General features: G+C 42.6%; 1 protein-coding gene across 8 annotated transcripts in view; it reads left to right on the top strand.

The window, feature by feature from the left end:
• Nucleotides 1-19,869, top strand: part of Lars2 (leucyl-tRNA synthetase 2, mitochondrial) — a 183,163-nt gene that overhangs the window by 113,678 nt on the left and 49,616 nt on the right. For all 8 annotated transcript variants that reach the window (XM_052725662.1, XM_052725639.1, XM_052725633.1 and 5 more), the window contains 6 exons: nt 706-795; nt 3,200-3,343; nt 9,084-9,191; nt 9,547-9,706; nt 13,691-13,795; nt 16,939-17,054. In XM_052725662.1, the coding sequence (XP_052581622.1) occupies nt 706-795; nt 3,200-3,343; nt 9,084-9,191; nt 9,547-9,706; nt 13,691-13,795; nt 16,939-17,054 (723 nt within the window). The remainder of the gene's footprint in view (nt 1-705; nt 796-3,199; nt 3,344-9,083; nt 9,192-9,546; nt 9,707-13,690; nt 13,796-16,938; nt 17,055-19,869) is intronic.

Genomic DNA, 19,869 nt, shown 5'->3' on the forward strand with positions numbered 1-19,869 from the left:
ATTATACAATAAAGGGAAAAATAATGAGGCTGTGGAAACTATCAGACCCTAGGTTCTATGTAGACACAAGATTTAGTTTGAAATGAGAATCATATCACACTGAACAAATACTCTTGACATTTATAATTGCTTTTCAGATGAGCTACATTCTTGGTCCCCAGCATGTGTTTATCCTGGCCAAAATGTTCAGTTGGTAGATTGGAAAGCTCAGTAGTTAAGAGCACTTGCTGCTCTTTTTGAGGACCCAAGTTCAGTTTCCAACACCCGTATCTGACATCTCACAGCTATCTGTTAACTCTAGTTCCAGGGGATTTGACAACCTCTTCTGGGCTCTGTCAACAATGGCACTCGTGTGCATATACCCCATACCCACACATACAATTTAAAGTAAAAATAAAATCTTTTTTAAATAAGTTCATAGCTGTTTCCTGTACTGAACTTGTTAGTCATGGGTGATAGGCAAATGACTTGAGAGTCTGTTATCATTGAACATGTCTAGGAAAGGTGGGGAAGACATTCCAATAACATCATCTCTTTCTTCCCAGAATAAATGGCTATTCCCTCACTTTGAGAGTTAGTGGAAATAGGTTGGTAAATACTTAGCAATTTAATTGCTTTTAAGAACTGAGTCTCAAAGCTGTGGTATGTGTGGTGGAGTGCTTCAGGGCTGGACTGTGTATTTATTGCCTCTTCCTTTTTTGGCAGGAAATCACTACCTGTTTGCCAGATTACTACAAATGGACTCAATACCTGTTTATCAAACTCTACGAAGCTGGTCTGGCCTATCAAAGGGAGGTAAATTCATGTTAGCTACCTTTTTAAATTTTTATAAATTCTCTCCATCTTAGAATCATCACTTTTTTTTTTTTAATTTATTTATTATGTATATAGTGCACATATCCTTGCAGGCCAGAAGAGGGCACCAGATCTCATTACAGATGGTTGTGAGCCACCATATGGTTGCTGGGAATTGAACTCAGGACCTTTGGAAGAGCAAGCGGTGCTCTTAACCTCTGAGCCATCTCTCCAGCACCAAGAATCATCACTTTTAGTCAGGTGTGGTGGCACACACCTTTAATCCTAACACTGGAGAGGCAGGCAAATCAAATTCCAGGATAGCCAGAGCTACATAGTGAGACCCTGTCCCAAAAATACTAAGAGAGAGAGAGAGAGAGAGAGAGAGAGAGAGAGAGAGAGAGAGAGAGAGAGAGAAGAATCATAACTTTTACATGAGAAAGAAAGAAAATCCTGTTTGTTTGCATATACTGGTAAAGATGAGTGCAGTCTCAAGTTCATAGACTCATCTGCAGAAGACCTAGCACTACCAAAAATAAAACTATTTTTATACCTACTAAGTAAAACTTTCCTTCAATCTCTCTGATATTAGTGATAATAATAGATGGGCCAATCTTCTTTGGTTTATGAACCTAAAAATTTTAGGTCCTAGTTACTTAATATCCTGGTCTTCTCTATAAAATTATGAGGGGAAGACTTGGGGACCCCATGTTAGAGGAGATAAACTGTTCCATGCTCCTCTTTCTGTCTGATTCCAGATGGCATAGCTTCAAGTTTTTGGTTAACTATACTACTTACTATTTAGTATATTAGTAACTTACTACTTACGATTATAATAGTGTATTTATACTATTATAAAATTATAATCTAGATTATAACTCATGGATTAGCTAACCTCTCCCCACCCTGATTTTTATGCTGATGTGGAAAATATCCAGAACCAGTCAGGTTCCAACATATCTTGAAAGAGCCGCTGAAGAGACTATAATAAAAGGCTAACTGTGCTGACTTTAGCACTGTCTCAAAGGAGTGAAAGTAAGGATACCTCTAGCACAGGCTGGAGGGCAGTGTTGGGTCCCTGACCAAGCAGGAGAGGCTGTCTGACAGTGTTGTAGCCTTTAGTAGCACCTCCCACAGCCCACCAGAGTTCCTTATAGAAGGCAAACCAGCCTGCAGACCAGACTTGAGGTGGATGCAGACTGTAAACAGGAAGGAAGAAGGATCTGTGAGGCAGTTGCTAGCACCATCTCTGATGGGAATTACTAGGAATACTTTTTGGTACTGAGGAATTGCACATAGTCTACCATTAAATTTTTAAGCAATGTATCTTAAATCAGGTAGTACAACCCTTAGACTCCTCTGTACTCAGTCCTTCTTTTACCAGGAGGCACCTGAATATTCACAGTAGTAAGTGTAGGCAGAAGTATTTGTTTTAAACAAAGACAGAAACTATCAGGAACTCTAGAGAGTTTTCCTCATGGTTAGGACCATGTGTTTTTCCAGCCAAGTGAATCTATGGAGTAGGACTCAGAGTGATTACCTTGGGGTACAGTGTTGAAGGCAAAAAGCAAAGCCGTTTTCTTGAGGTGCTGAAAATGTTCTATATTTTGACATGGGTAGTGGTTACATGTTTACTCATTTAAAAATTCATTAATTGTTCACTTAAGACTTGTCTGCTTTCTATATATATAATACACATTAACTTAAACTGCAGTCTTTAAACATAGACTGGAATTCCTCCCGTCTGTCAGTGTCTCTGAGACCTTAGGTGTGTTATATTGCTTCTCTACTCCTCATATTCATTCTCTGTGATAGGATTCTCTGAGGGTAAGAGTCTTCTTACCACAAAGCTGGTTGTGAGAATTAAAGGGCCACATATAAGCCAAGGGTGATGGCACACAACTGTAATCCCGGCTCTCGGAAGACTGAGGCAGGAATACTCAAGCTAAGCCTGAGCTAGACAGCCGCTTAGCTGTAAACCACTTAACAGGGGAACCATCACCTAGTTACCACTCAGTAAAAGTTAGTGTTGTTATTAAAACCAGTATATTTATTTCTTCTGCAGTAACCCTTTTCTTCTAAACTTCAAATAGATACCATTTTTTTCTTCTTTTCCAAAGTGTTCTAAAATTTCAAATCCTGAATGTTCATCCTGTCATTCAAGAAAAACATAAAGTTGAGTTAAGACATATGCTCAAAGACTTCCATCTTCCCCAAGTCTACTCTAACAAGGGCATTTCATGTGTCCTTGTCACAGCTTGCTAGTGGCCCATTCACCAGGCAGCCCACCCTAAAGATGCCCTCAGGCTTGGAGCCACACTGTTCCATTACAACTTTGTTTTCCAAGGGCACCTCCACAGGGCATTCACCACAGTGTACCCCTCTGTCTCCTGTGTCCTAACAGGCTTTGGTTAACTGGGATCCAGTGGATCAAACAGTGCTGGCCAATGAGCAAGTGAATGAATATGGCTGTTCATGGCGTTCTGGAGCCAAGGTGGAGAAGAAATACCTCCGACAGTGGTTCATTAAGACAACTGCATATGCAAAGGTAAGTGGTGGTAGAGACTCTCAGTAATGCCCAATATATGGGTGGACCACACTGGCAGTTCTGTTGAAGGAGGCTAAGCAGAAACTTTAGAGATAGGAGGCAGAGAGCCTCAGTGTTCACATACAGGGTGGTGGGCAAGGGTCTTGAAGTTTTAACAGGAAAGGCACCTAGAGCTCATTCCAGGTCATTGTTTGCTGAGCTGTCACAAAGTGACAGTAACTCTGTCTGTAATTATGCATCCAAGAAAGAAAAGAGGAATGAGTCTTTGTGATGCTACAGAGGGCTTGAGTTCTAGTTCACTGCACCATTGCTTATAGTGACCTAGAAGTGAAGAGCTGACTGGTCTCTAGGAGGGAAGGCCAGGGTAGGAATGAGCTGGGCCATGTCCAAAGCTCCAGAGGTGACTCTGCTATATCTCTGGTCAATTGTGAAGGCTACCTTAGGTCTCAGTTTCCTGGTGAGCGAGATGAGTGATTAGACCTGATGATGGTTCAAGTACCTTCTGGCTGATTTCTGTATTCAGAGATTCAAGACAAAGCCAACAGTAGAAGCAGAATTGCTTACTAAGTTATAGTGGCCTGGACAAAGTCATGAGTTCTGTATATGTGTAATACTCAGTGCTTCTATTTTGACTTAAGTCTCAAAGGCAACCCATGGCATGCCCAGACAAAGTCTGTGACTCATCTGCAGATAACTGGGGTCGGATATTATGTACAGGGCTCATGTACAGAGAAAGCACAGAGTTCTAGGCAACTTCTGGTTTCCACATTCTGGGCCAAACCCAAACCATGTCCCACCAGCTCAGCAGACCCTCATTGTCCTCCCTCTAAAGACTGTCTGCAGTGAGGCTCATTTTTTTTAGTTCATTTTTATACAGGTGATCCTGGGCATGGATCTGGAAAAGGTTCAAAAGAGCTTATTAGTCAATGCCTGGAGGAAAGCAAAGCTGAGTATAGCTCTCTGCGTAGGTCCTCTCTGCTAGCCTCAGATCCACCATGTCCCCCCAGCCCTCCAGAGACTGTCTGGTGGCATATTGGAAAGGAGGGGTGCCAGTCCCCTCCCTGACCTGCCATGCAACTCTAATGGCAGCGTTGGAAGGCCACCTTGTTAGCGCCTGTGTTTTGACCTCTGCTTTGAGTTGGTAATGTAATAACCTGGCACCAGAGGCATTGTTCTTTAAACTGTCAGCTGTGAATTTTCAACTGTTCAGCAGAAATGCTGAGTTGCCATGGTAACTCTTGGTTCTTGCTGAACTCCTGTGCAGATTTATTGAAAAAGCTCTTAGGAGGTCGGCACTGAAAATTGGGAGAAGAGGGAGAGTCCATGATGCTGGCCCAGCAAGTGGCTCTGGTAGGAGAGCAGAGCAGACCCAGGGCTGTGTGGCACATGGAGACCCTTGGATTATGCCTGGCTAAGAGAGGCATTGAATCTCCAAAGGCCATGTTTGAAAGCATGGAAAACACCCTAGGACTGAGGATAAAAACAGATTAGAGTGGCCTTACTGAAGATTAAAAGTAAGCCTCTAAGAGACTCAAATAGAACTTCTAGAACAAAATAGACCCAAAGGGGGTCAAGCATGATCCAGCGCCCTTGTAAGGTATCATCTGCAGTACCCAGCATGTAATAAAAATTACTACATCTTTTTTTTTTTAAAGCAGGATACTGTGACCTTTAATTAAAAAAAAAAAAAAGTTTAGACATGGACCAAGGGGTTGAAGTTAGTTTATAAAACCAAGGCATTTGTTATATAAATGAACAGGACTTAAAAAGAAAAGATGATCATTGAATTTCAGGAGAACAGAAACCACCTATAACAGTGAACCAACTGGAAATGAAAGCTTCAGTGTTTGGGCTGCAGAGAGACAAGCAAGAGTGGAACAGATCATAAAGCCAACATTGTGTTGTGAGGACACTCCCTCATGACAGCCCCACCTTGTATTGGGAAGCCATATTGAATGGCACTAGCAGATAGATGTGTGCTGGGGGTTGAGAAGCTAAGAGATGAACATTGCAAGTTAAACTTGAGAGCCACATGGGAAAACTCAAAGTAGGTCTGGAGAGGTGATTAGGGGCTGGATCAAGTCTGACAAATTTTGGCTTCAGCACAGGAACCATATGAAATAATGAAATATTGTAAAGAAAGGAGTAATGTCAGAACCTGAGGTAGTTCTTTTTTTTTTTAAGATTTATATATAGTTTTAAAATCATGTGCATGTGAGTACAAGTGCCTAAGGAGGCCAGAAGTTCTGGATCTTACGGAGCTGAAGTTACAGATGGTTGTGAGCCACCCAGAGTGGATGCTGGAAGCTGAACTCAGGCCTCTCAAGAGCAGAAAGCACTGTTAACCATGGAGCCATCCCAGGAGTCCCCAGAATTTTGTTTTCATAAGAACATTGTGGAGTAGATAGTTGTGGCTGCAGGCATCAGTCCAAATGCTTTTGCAATGGTCCCAACATGCAGAATCTAGACTTAGCTAGGAGAAGTAGAAGGGCGTTAGAAAAGTACTCAGAGGCAGAATCCCCTGAGCTTGGTGATCTATTGGATGAGAAGATGCAGGTAGTGGTAGCATCCAGGAAGACCTGACTTGATGGGACATTCAGGGTTAGACCACACTCTTGGATAGAGGTAGTCTTCCTGGGTAGAGGTAGTCCCAATGGGAAGAGGTAGTTCTTTGAGTCTGAGATGGCCATCAGACACTTGAGTGGAGAGGGAAAAATATAGGAGCTTGGAAAATTTGGTCCAGATTCCTAAAGATCCAATGAAATAGGAAGGACCCTTGAAAACCTGGTATAATTGTCATGAATTAGTGAAGAAGCCCAGCTGTGTAGATAAGGATGAGACATTGGACCAACTAAGAATGCTTTCAGCTGTAAGCAACTGAAAACCAAAGTCATGGTGGTTTAAACAAGAGGAAGTTACTTTTCCCACATAATGGGAACCAGTTGCTGGTACCAAACTGGTACAAGAGCTCTGACAGCATCTCAGTGCTTCTCTTGGCCTTTTCTTTCTGCTTGTGATCTTATGGTTGCTAGATGGCTACTGTAGCTCCCTTCAGATTCTACATCTCCATTCAAGACAGAAGCAACAGGAGCAGCACAAATGAGTCCGTTTATCTGGAAAGCAAGGAATTTCCCAGAACCACCGCCCCCAATAGAATTCCATTCATGTTTTGTGTCACGTGGCCATCCCCAGCATTAAGGGGGAGAGCAAAGTGGATGTGGGCTTTTCAGCTTCTGCAGTCCAAGTGGAGGAGGATTGAGCAGTGGGTGCTGGCTTGGCCTGAGGTCTGTCTGGCACAGGATCTTCAGAGCTCTGTGTTTGCCCCAGGGCTGTCCATATGGTCAGCTTAGGAGCTAGGCTATGTCCAGGAGCCCTCTCATTCACTTGTGTTCCAGAATCTAAAGGGAACTCTGAAACAGAAAACCATTTTATTAAAAGCTGTTGTGCAGTGTGTTACATTTCTTCCTTTCACCACTGCCCAGCCCTTCAGAGTTGATGATCTCAGCCACTGACTGACACGGAGAGTTGAGACAGGAGAGAAGACAGTGTGGCGCGGTGTCTCATGGGCTTCTGTGCTGCCTTACCCATGAGGGGAGGAGGGTGGATGGTGTTTTCCATGCAGGAGACACGGGGTTTGGCTGTGTTAGATGTCTCATTCCCATTAGCAGTTTTAGCTAACTGTCCTTATTAAATGGTAGTTTCAGAATTGTGCCCTGCCTGGGAGTCTATGGAACAGGGCAGAGGGAGATGCATTCTTCCAACTTGTGACATATCCGCTTCCACACATTTACTTTTGTGAATGAAAGCTCCTGAAAAGAACTATATTTCCACTGAATCTTCTACAAGGCAGGTTCACTGATTAGAACTTCAGACGTGTGGAGAGGTTAGAATGTTGCAAAACCATACCCACTGTTCTTGGAGTAACTGTAGCCCTCTTAGTAGCCATTTGTTGCCCCCTCTGTACTTAACCTAAAGTCTCTGTGACCATTAGCTAAATCCTTGGCAATGTATAAACAGAATTCTAGTTTTTCTTTGGAATGTATAAACAGACCACTAGTTTCCAGTCAATCAAAGTGCTAAGAATGCTGTCAAGTAGGCTCTGAGGCCCGAGTAGAGGTTTCTCACTTTGCTGTAGCTGCCTGCCTGCTGCTCTCACCAGTGTCTTTACAGAGTGCCTTGATTTATGGCTTTCTTTGTTCTGTTACTATAAAAACTTCCTCAAAGTTTTACCACATTAGAACATGGAACTTGGTGTAACCTAAATCTGTGTTCTTAGGCTATAGTCATTCATATTTGACTCCAAAATAAAACCATCTCTTCTCCCTTGGGAGGTGAGAGCTATATTTTTGTTTGTTTGTTTTTGATTTTTGTAGACACTTTTATTTGTGTATGTTTGTGCACAGGGTCTCTTGCTGGCCTTGAACTCCAGATCATCCTGCCTCAGCCTACCAAGTGCCAGGATTGTGTGTTCGTTCCACCAAGCCTGACTCTTCCAGATTTCATACCTCGTGTGTGTGTGTGTGTGTGTGTGTGTGTGTGTGTGTGTGTGTGTGTGTAAAAACGTGGCATTTCCCCAGATTTTTGTATTCTGTGAGCCAACTGGATTTCTATACCTGTGGTTTACATGGTGGGAAGAGGAACTACTTGCCAAGGGTAGAGATGTGAGATGAGATCAGGACTGCCCCCACAAAGAGGGGATGGATGGACAGCTATGGCCAAGAAAAGCTGAGTGTTGCTGCTCCGTCATCTGCTGTATTGTGGGGTAAGCATTCCCTAAAGACCTGCTTATCCAAAATTAGCCTTGAATAAATGCATTTTTTATACAGTGAACTGAAAAGAGCTTGTTTGGTGCTTCAAGATATTGGTTTTATTTGGCCAATTTAAAAAATTATTTCACTTTGTAAAAATATTCATAGGTTTGCTTAGATTTGATGCCAGCATCTTTCCAGAATTAGCACGTGAAAACATTCACATTGCTTCCTATTTGAGTGTTTGGGCCTCATTTCCATCTGAATATTTTAAGCCTAAGCCCCTCCACCAGGAGTTTCCCACCCTTGTCCTGCAATCTGGGAAGAAAACAAAATAAAACCACTGCCTGCTAAATATGTAACCTCAGCACTCTGGAGGAGGGGGCAAGAGGATTGGAAATTCAAAGTCAGCCTGGGCTAAGACTCTATATCAAAACAAACAAAAAGAACTAGCAAAGGTAGAGGAGGAACAGGAAGAGGAGGGAGAGGAGGAAGAGGAGGAGGAAATAATCACAAGGTGAGGTTCTGTTGGTGTGGCCCAGTGGGAGGGTGATACAAAATTGTGTGGGAATTAGCATCAGTCAACAGGAATATTCTGTGGCAGGGAACAGTGGGGAGAGGTGGAGGGAAAAGGGGGGAGGGGTAGAGCTCATCTGCAGATCGTGAACTTCTTTTGACCCCCAAACTGGGGAAGAGAATACTGTAAACACTTTCAGCAATGATGTGAATTGGGGTCTTTGTCCATTAGCTTTCTTTCTTCCATGAAACCTTGAACTTTGAACAGAGGTAGATCAGGTCGATCTTGCTTAGATGGGCCTGTGAATTGAGTGCCTCTGTTGTCTTTTGCTACCTCTCCTGAGGCATGAGACTGAAGGAGTCTGATGTCTAGAACTTTCTTCCATGTCCCCACTTTTCCTACCTCAAGCCCCTCACCACTTGTTCTCGCGTGAGCTTTGCACTGCTACGTTCCTGTCCTGTTCTTATTTCCCCAGGCCATGCAGGACGCGTTGGCAGACCTCCCAGAGTGGTACGGAATAAAAGGCATGCAGGCCCACTGGATTGGAGACTGTGTAGGCTGCCACCTGGACTTCACATTAAAGGTAATAACACACTGGCACCCCCCAGCATTCTTGCCCACAGATCTCTCTTGCACTTTGGAGCTCTTTGAATGCACAGCAGCTCTGCACCTAACTGCAGCACTGCCCAGCAAGAAGAGAACCAGGAGGGCATCTTTGTGAGCAAGCTTTCTCTACTTTATCTTGCGATGCCTGATGCTGAGTGCAGAATGGGGACTAACCAAGGAGTCCCCCTTCTGTTCTTCTACCTGGCCCCTCCTCTTATACATTCCTGGTCCTGTGGTCAGAAGCTGCCCTGGCTGTTTGGAAATGAGGGAAGGGGTGGAATGAGGAGCCAGGAGGAGGACTGAAAATGAAATGTCATGTTTTATCCTGCCAGGTTGATGGACAAGACACAGGAGAGAAACTGACAGCATACACAGCCACCCCTGAGGCCATTTATGGCATTTCTCATGTGGCCATTTCTCCTAACCACAGGCTTCTACATGGCTGCAGTTCTCTGAAGAGCGCCTTGCAGAAGGCAGTAGTCTCTGGCAGAGGTGAGCTATGTGGTGAGCACAGGCTTATGGAGTTACATCCTTCATCCGGGTAGCAGTTCCCAAGACCCATACACTTCCCACATGTCTGCCATTTTTCATCCTCTGTTCTTCATCTTAGCTGTAATTTTTACTTTTTTATCTCAAAACCTGAGGCTAAAACAGCTCTAGCAACATTAAGTTGTCTGTCCTGAGTTTCCCCGAGTCCCAGCCTTTCTGCATCCAGAATTTGCCCAGAAGCTCAGTTCTTTACCTTTTGATTCAGTATTAGTTTAAAGCTTTCTTCTGATAGAGAATCATCTCTCGAATTTTTAATTCCTCCAGCAAATAAAACTTTACTGAAAAAGGGCTGGAGAGGTGACTCAGCGGATAAAGGTGCTTATCATCATCAAGCCTGAAGACCTCAGTTCAATCCTCATGACCCACATGGTAGAAGGAGAGGGCAGACTCCTGTAAGTCCTTTGACCTACACACACACAGAGACACACATATATACACACAGACACACACACAGACATACACATACACACACACACAGACACACACACAGACACAGACAGACAGACACACACAGACACATACAGACACAGACACACACACACAGACACATACACAGACACACATACAGATACACACACACAGACACAAACAGACACACACACACACACACACACACACACACACACACACGCACGCACATGCATGCGCACATATTGTGGCACACGCTCCCACTCTTCATCTCCCATAAATAAATAAATGCACTAAAATTTTAAAACATGAGGATAAAAATTGACAACATTCAGTTGCCTGTTCTGGGTTTCCCGGAGTGATTGCTGTCACTAGGACTTCTGGCCTTTTCCTTGGCAAAGAGAAGACCACACACCTTTGATTAGACACAAAACTGCAGCCAGCCAGGGAGAGGATGTGGGTGAAAGGACGCCCTTGTTGATTAGAAGTAGGTCTCTGGAGAAGGATTAAATGTCTCTGCAGAAATCTCATCTTTATGATTCCTTGTACACTGTGAACTTTAACCTGTAGCTCACATCTGAATTATTGGGTTGTCAAACTGTTTAGGATGATGTAAACTGGAGAGACAGGGTCATGACAGTTTACTTCTGCTTCAGACAGTGGTTGTTTCCTGAGTGCAATGAGAACAACTCTAGTCACCCACCCTGCCTAGGAGCCTGCTGTGGGCCCCGTCTCCTGGGTCAGAGACAGGTTTTTACAATCCTGACTATAGGTTCCTCTGGGCTTAGGACAGAAGACACCCAACACAAGGCAGGTCTTGTCCCTTGCCTTCACCTTTTTTTGTTATATATTAAAATAAAGAAAAGATACAAGTTAAAATTCCATGTGTGCTTTTAAGGCCTCTGTGCCCATGTCTCAGGTATTCATTACTTTTCTGACAAAAGCAACTTCAGGGAAGTTTGAGAGTAGAGAAATCATGGTAACAGGAGTTTGAGGCAGTTGGTTACATTGTATCCATAGTTATTGTGGTGGTTTATATAAGAATGGCCCCCATAGGCTCATATATTTGAATGCTTGATCACCAGGAAATGGCACAATTTGAGAGAGTTAGGAGGTGTGGCCTTGTTGGAGGAAGTGAGTCACTGGGGTGGTCTTTCTCTGTCTCTCTGCCTGTAGATCAGGGTGTAGCTCTCAGTTACTCCTCCAGCACCGTGCCTGTCTGCCACTGTGCTCCCAGTCTCTGTGCTCCTGCCTTGATGACAAAAAACTAACCCTCTGAACTGTAAGCAAGCACCAATTAAATGCTTTCTTTATAAGAGTTGCTGTGGTCATGGTGTCTCCTCACAGCAACAGAACACTGACTGAGACAGCTGGGAAGCAGAGAGAGAGGTGAATGCTGCTGTTTAGCTCACTTTCTCCTTTTTATTCAGTCCAAGACCCACACACTCAGGGTTGGTCTTCCCCCCTATCTCAGTTAATTCTTTTTGGACACTCCTTATGGATATACCCAGAGATATATTTTCATGGTGATTCTAAAATCCAGGAAAGTTGACAATGAAGGTTAATCATCTCGGATTTTTTTTACTCTGCTGAAAGAAAAAGAAAGAAAGAAAGAAAGAAAGAAAGAAAGAAAGAAAGAAAGAAAGAAAGAAAGAAAGAAAGAAAGAAAGAAAGAAAAGAAAGGAAAGAAAGAAAGAAAGAAAGAAAGAAAGAAAGAAAGAAAGAAAGAAAGAATGAATTAGTTTCAACTGTTGGAAGGGAGAGCTCCCTTTTGAGTAATTTGAGATTCCTTGAAGCTATGATGGTTGAAAAGTAACATTAAAAAGCTAAATACTGTAAGTATCCAGGTCATACATTATCCCCCTCATAGTTCATTTGGGACCACAAAATGAAGTAATTTTAATAATTAATGAGCTAATAAGTTATAAAAGATTATAATCTCTGAGTTGAAGACACCATAAATTCAAAGCACCTTCACATGATAAGCTGAGGAATTATCTTAGTTGCTTTTCTTTTCCTGTATTAAGACACTATGGCCAAAGCAGCTCTTCGAATAATTTGTTTATTGGGCTTATAGTTTCAGATGATGAGTCCATGACCATCATGGCAGGGAATATGACGCTGGAGCAGCAGCTGAGATCCTGCCTTTACCTTTTTGAAATGTAAATCCTGATTCTTGGCCAATTTTAATTTGAGGACTTATAGAATCTGTTCTAGATAACTATATGAATGTTTAAAACAAGTGTTGTTAAGTATGAATTTCAAAGGCCAGTCAGTGATGGCTCTTACCAATGGTGATGTTGTAAATAAACGCAAGCAAATTACAGCATTTGTCAGTTACTGTTCTTTCCTCTGGACTTTGGGTATTTATGCTTCTAATCCACATATTCATGGAGGATGTCGAAATGTATGGCTCTTTCCCCACTACTGTTCATTCATGATAATAAATGACTGGGTAAATTGCAAGTCATTTGCCTCATAAATATTTGTAACTGGGTCATGTATACTGTGATTACATTGTTCTGTCTGTTTACTTGTTTATTTTAGAGACAGGTTCTTTCTGTGTAGCCCAGGCTAGTCTAGAAGTCACTGTGTAGCTCAGGATACCCTTAAACTCACAATCCTGCCCCAGCCTCCAGAGGGCTGGGATTATGGACATATACCACCAGGCCCAGCCTAACTTTCTCATTCTTATATAACTTTTTTTTTTTCTAAAATTCATAGTCTTTCTCTGTGTGTGTCTCTACCTTTCTCTCATTGTGTTCTTTGAATTTCTGGCAGAATCTCACCACATTCTGTCAGCTCTTTAAAACTCTTGATAGAGTTTTCTCCAAACTCAAACAATCTTATTAGTTCCTTCATTTTCCCAAAGATGCTCAGGATGCTGTTTGGTTCAGGTCTGACTTGGTCACCCTTCACGCCTCAGCTATATGTCTAAAGTTCCTCTGACTTCTTTCTTGAATGTTCTTGTGTCTTTTCTTTGTTGGGTCCTTGTCTCCTGGATCCTACACCTGTCTCTTTCTCCATTTAGCCTTTCATCTTGCAAGGCCACACATATCCCACTATCTCCTATGAAAAGGGTCCATGGGAAGGAACTGTTCTGTCTCTGCATGTCTGGAAATCTCTTTTCCTGCTTTCTGCTCTGCTGTTTTCTGCTTGCTAGCCACATTATCCATTTGCTTTAGAAGTTTATGTCTCCTCTTTTCACTACAGGAAGGTTTTGTGTGTTTTATTATTCTCACTGCTGGAGATAATTTTGAAAAGTAAAAGGTGGTAATGAGATGGCTTTTCCGTCTGGAACTCTGAAACATCCTTCTCATTTCTTCGTGTATATGGATGGACAACACTTTTCTCCCATTCTTGTTTAGTCTTCTTATTTATGCTGGTGTAAATTATCTGCTAATATTCTTCAAAGGACCAGCTCAGTAGCAATTAGCACACAGCATGGAAGATGTTGGCTGTTTTTCTCACTTGTCTGCTCTGGGTGTGTCCAGCTGATGGATCTGTTCTTGTTTCCAGACTGCCTCACACCAGTGGTGGCTGTGAACATCCTCACCCTGCAGGAGGTCCCCATCGTTATCACGGCCAAGGATGACTTAGAAGGTTCTCTAGATTCAAAAATAGGTATGTCGCTGTTTAGATGTCATCCCATGCTAATGCATTATGCAGGTTTAAGGGCAAAGGACTCACAGTTCTTGCTGTCACTTAGAGGAGTTTACCATTGATTCTGTGATGGGTTTTGCCTCTTAATGAAACTTGTGTCCCTTTTCTTCATTCTCTTTGGAGCTGAGGATCAAATCTAGGGCTTCACACATTGCTAGCAAAGCAATTTACCATGAGCTGCAACTCCAGTTACTTATCTTCTATGTCATCATTATTTAGTTAAGAACTAAATTCAAAAGCATGGTGGTACACACTTGAATTCCTAGCATTCAGGAGCCTGAGGTGGGACAATCACAAGCTTAAGGTTTTTTGGTTTTTTTTGTTTTTTTATAATGTATTTTATGTGTATGAGTGTTTTGCCTGCATGTGTGTATGTGTACCATTTATATGCCTTGTGCCTTTGGAGGTCAGAAAAAGCAATCAGATCTCCTGGAACTGGAGTTACAAATTGTTGTGAGCTGTCATGTGGGTGCTGGGAACTGAACCCAGGTCCTCTATAAGAACAACAAGTTCTTTTAACTGCTGAGCCATCTCTCCAATCTCATATCACAAGTTTAAAGCCCATACAACATGGTAAAACACATCTTTAAAAGGCAAAAGCAAGCATACAAACAACAACAACAAACCCTGTGTGTTTGAAAGCATATTGTGGGGATGGTGAGACAGCTCAGTGTGTAAAAGTGCTTGTCACTCAAGCCTGTCAACCTGAGTATAGTTACCAGAACCTGATTAGGAAAGCTGTCTTCCAGATGTTCACATGTACACATACATGTACACACACTAATAATAATATAATATAATAATAAATAATAAAACAATTTTTAATTTTTTAACATAAAGCATATTAGGTATATCATGCCTTTCTGGTTGCTATTGAGTATTTAAAAAGCCCAGGCTCATGGATCATGTGTTAGTTTTGAACACTTGGACACATGATATGGGAGATAATACAACACAGACTAAAAATCTAATTTCAAAATCCAAGTCAGGTTTAGTGACTCAGTCCCAGCGCTAAGAGAATCTTGCATCTGCAAATGGTTGTAGGATACTGTAAGATCCTGTCTCACAAAACCGATCCAAACCAAACAAAATAAAATTCACAAAACTACCAGCAAGTGCAGAGACAGGAGTTCCAAGTACATCTGATCCATATAGGCTAGGCTTTAGCATTGTGGAGAAGGCTAATCTGAACTACTCAAGAAAGAGTCACGAAGCAGTATACAGAGGCATAGTTAGAAGCAGTCTTATTCGTAAGTAATACTCATCTATTGTCCTGGAACAGGAAGGGGACCTAATGACAGTGCTATCTAAAATCTGCCTTCAGAACATACGATGCTCCTCTCACCTGTTTCCTGTGGGAGATCACAGCTATGCTGCAGAGTAGCAGGCCTTTGTTGTGATAGATCGTGTTTTCCGTGTTGCTACAAACATGCAGAACAAGTAACATTTCGTATTGAAATGACCTCAGGTCACTTTGGTGAAGTGTTTTGAAGAGGTTTCAAAGCAGAAAGCCGCCACTGAGCACTCAGGTCACTTCTGACCATTATAACCACGCATTTTATAACTAGTAAGATGTTTTAAATAGCCAGCCAGAGTGAACAAGGAAGAGAGTCTTGATATGGCTGTTTGGGGAAGACAAGGGGGTGTTTGACATTTTGGGCTACATCACTGATGCAATATTAAAGTTCTAAGGATTTGGATGTTTTTAGGTGAGCATGGGAAATTGTTTTTCTGTTGTCTTGATTTCCCTTAGTTATGTAATTAGTATTTTCTAAAGTGTTGTTTCTGAAACCTAAGGACAGAAGCAGAAACACGTAAGAAATAAAGCAGAATTTTCACCATTCAACCTGCACAGTTAGAATATGTCATATTTTAGAGTTCTCTTTTGTTGTTGTTGTTTTTTGTTTTTCTAGACAAGGTTTCTTCATGTAACAGCCCTGGCTGTCCTGGAACTCACTTTGTAGACTAGATTGGCCTTGAACTCACAGGGATCCACCTACCTCTGCCTCCCAAGTGCTGGGATTAAAGGCGTGTGCCACCAGCACCCAGCCTGGAGTACTGTTTGAACTGTCACTGAGTCACCCTAAGCTGGACATTGAAAATTTGGTGAATGACCATCATTTTCCCCCTGTGACTGTAAACACTTGTTGATACTCTTTGCCCTGCACCCTCACACCTCAGTCCACTGACATTCATTCACTTGACTTGGTGCTTCCTGTCACAACTCAGTTGGAAATGACACAGCTTTGCACTATACTGTGGAACTTTAGACATGTCTCAGGACCTTAAGCCACCCCTCTGGAACTGTTTTGCAGAAGAGCTAGCTTAACCTTCTTGTGTGACCCTTCACTAGTGGGTCATGTCCAGCATTCTCCATGAGAGAGGTGTCAGCACCAGGAGACATTGGGCAAATTTGGGAGATATTTTGTTTGTCCCTGCTGAAGAAGTGGTCTGGGAAGGGGCCAGGATGGTGTAGAATGCTCCCTGTACTACTGTGCTCAGAATAATCCATCATGTCAGCAGTACCACGTTCAGAACCCTGTCCCACAGAACCACCAAAGCCTGCTTCCGTGACAGCTAAAGACAGAACAGCAGGTTCCCCACTCTGAGTGAGTGGTTTTCTTGTGTCCCACCTCATTTCCTTAAGAATATATGCGGGTTGAAGAATAAATGCCTGTTCAGAATGTTCTTCTGATCTCAGGGACACAGCTTTCAGTGTCCAGACTTGGGGGGTCTTTTTAGGGTGTTAAAATGCTAGTTAAGTCAGCACTGCTTCCCAACAGGAAGCCACTGAGGAGATTCAAGAGGCTCCCCTCACACCTGTAATGTAAAGTTTCAGTAGCATATATGGTAGATTTTTAGGCTTGCAACTATGTTTTTAAGAATCAGAAAAACCAGAGAAAAAGACCTACAGGAAATAACCCCAGCATGGTGTACAGCTGCGCTAGTGTCAGGCTCTCTGAGTCCCTGTCTCATTTCCCTGTGTGGTGGGGCTTCCTGGCTTCTCTTCAAGAAGCTAAGACCATGCATCAGTGCTTGCCTGATTCTTTGCTTTGAGCACTTAAGAGGAGATGATGTTTTGTGTTTTTTTCCCCTCTGAACAGGAATCCCCAGCACCAGCTCAGAAGACACCAGGATAGCCCAAACCCTGGGCCTGCCCTACTCCAATGTCATTGAAATTTCATCAGATGGCACAGAGAGACTGAGCAGATCTGCTGAGGTTGGTGCCCCCAGCCTGTGCCTGAGAATTAACTTGTGAATCAAGACCCTGAGATTGGTGTGAAGACATGCTCTTACAGTCATAGCGCAGCCTGCCCTTTCATTCTCTTACCCCAGCAGCCTTGTAGCCTTGCTTGGTTTCTCAGAACAAAAAACGATTCTTCAACACCTAGAAGTTTCTTAGCTTGAAATCTAGTCCAACCCTAGAACAACTTCATTTGAGAATTTTGCTTGAGAATGATATTTCCAAAAGAATCTTTGACTTCTTGGAGAGGTGACTGGTGCTGCCTCTTCTTCCTGGGGAAGATGATGCCTCGCTTCAGATTATCTGTTGTTTGCACCTAAAGTTTAACTCAATAAATGCTGAGTTGTGTTGGCTTAGTCAATGTTATCTCTTGTTTGATTTGGTACATTTGGCAGGATGCGAACCCCACCAGTGCTGAACTGAACCAGAAAGTGTGGTGGAAGAGGCAGTTTTGGGGTAGGAGGCTAAAGTGGGAAGTGACTTAAGTGAGTCTCAGACTTGAGCATATATATCAACATCATGCTGGCCTTGTTAAAACACTGACTAGCAATACATATTCAGAGATCCTGACTCTTCCCAAGAGTTCTGTTTCCAGCAAATTTGCATGGTGCTGCTGCTGGTGCTGCTGCTGGTCCAGGGACCACTGTTGAGAATCACTGACTTTTTTTTTTTAGCCTTGCTGCTAAAAGTCTGGTTCCTAGATCAGTGACTCAGGCACCCAACCTTAACACGATCTCCCTGAGTGATTTGTATGCACATTAAAACTTGAGGGCACTGGCTTAGAGGGTTCATTTTAAACTTGGCTACACAGTGGGAACACTAGGAAAGTGTTTTCAGATATTGATGCTTGACAGAAGAGTGTGGTGATGCATACCTATAATCCTAACATTTGGGAAGTAAGGCAGGAAGGTTAGGAGTTCAAGTCTATCCTGGCTACATAGAGTTTGAAACCAGCCTAGGCTATGTGTGACACTGTCTCAAGAAACAAAACAAATAAAATAACAACCTGATGGTTGAGTCTCAACCCAGCTATTTCAACCTAATGATCAATGATAGTGAGGACATGAGTAGTAGACATCAGGAGTAGTTATAGTTGCCCAGGAAATTTGAACATAAGCCCTAATCTGGGAACTACTGGCTCAGCATGTCAGTCCCACACCTGGCCAATGATGAATCACTGGAGAAGCATCTACTGGTTGTCCCCCTGATTCTGGTTCTGGTCCTATTATACCTAAAGATCCAAGTGTTTCAGGTTTGGGACCACTTAGCTATAAGGGTATTCTGTATTTCTGTCTTCCCCTCTGTTTCTATCTGTCTGTCTGTCTTAGGGTTTCTATTGCTGTGAAGAGACACCATGACCACTGCAACTCTTATAAAGGAAAACATTTAATTGAGGTGGCAGCTTACAGTTTCAGAGGTTCAGTCCATTATCATCATGGCAGAGAGCATGGCAGCCTGTAGGCAGTCATGTTTCTGGTAGCATCTTGATCAGAAGGCAACAAGAAGTGGACTGTGACACTGAGCAAAACTTAAGCAAAAGAGACCTCAAAGCTGTCTCCATAGTGATACACTTTCTCCAATAAGACCACACCTCCCAATAGTGCCACTCCCTATGAGCTTATGGGGGCCAATTACATTCAAACTACCACACTGTCTATCATTTTGTCTATATGTCTATCTATCTATCTATCTATCTATCTATCTATCTATCTATCTATCTATCTATCATCTATCTATCATACATCTACAAGAGAATAATGACCAGCCTTCCCCCTTTAAAAAGAGAGACAGTACCTAACTTCATGTTTGTATCTCCAAATATAAATCATGTTCTAAGATATTAATGCCTTTTTTTCTTGGCCCTCATTTGTGCAGCCTACAGGAGGTACGGCAGAGCCAAGCCTGGGTGGTTACAAGGGATCCCCTGCCCTAGGAAGTGAGGAAGGGGATATCTATGGCCAAAATGAGGCTGTCTCTCTGGGGCCCAGAGAAACCCCCATTCCTCTGGATGGGACTCGGAGCATTAGTTATCCTCTTTGTCTGCTTTCAGATAGCTACAGGTAGTCTTTTGAGTTATCTCCTAGCTCTTTGCTGAATACTCGGCCAAATTCTGTCAACGAAGGGTGGAGAAGGATGGTGGTGCAAAGCTATTTTCCTTCATGAACTTCTGGAGCAGAGCACAGTGGTACATGAAAAGATAAACTTTAAAGAGAGCATGCATGTCATGCTTTGTATCACAACTACATGATGTCAATAGTACAGACTAGGGAATCTCTCCCCTAGAGCATAGCCACCGCTTTACAATAAACTCTTTGATAAAACTCTTCATATCAGCAGTAGGAGAGGTTACTTTGATAAACATGGCTGGACTCTCTTTCCATGACATGTCTTGTGACTGTGAGCTCCTTAAGAACATGAGCAGATTACATTTATCTTTGTGTCTCTGATGCCTGGCATACAACAGGACTGATCCCAGGTGCCCACATTCTGAATGTTAGTCTTATGGCTTACTTGATCCAATTAGTTTGGCCTCTGGAGAGCATCTGTGAAGAGAGAACTCTACCTTTGAACTAGTAATGTTCAGCTCTGTTGTCTATGAAACGGGAGTATTTAAATACAGAGAATGATTTGTCTCTTCAAGCTGAGGCAAATAGTGCCCCTTGCTTGCCTTAAGATATAACACTGAATTTTTATTCTCTAATAAGAAAGAGTCATTAAAATGCATATCGTACAGCTCTTCACTGGTAGTTAGACACTGATAGTGATTCTCTCTTCAGGTATTACAGGGCAT

This window comes from Peromyscus californicus, unplaced genomic scaffold (genome assembly GCF_007827085.1).
Source record: "Peromyscus californicus insignis strain IS unplaced genomic scaffold, ASM782708v3 Scaffold_11__1_contigs__length_118956290, whole genome shotgun sequence".
Classification (NCBI taxonomy): Eukaryota; Metazoa; Chordata; class Mammalia; order Rodentia; family Cricetidae; genus Peromyscus; species Peromyscus californicus.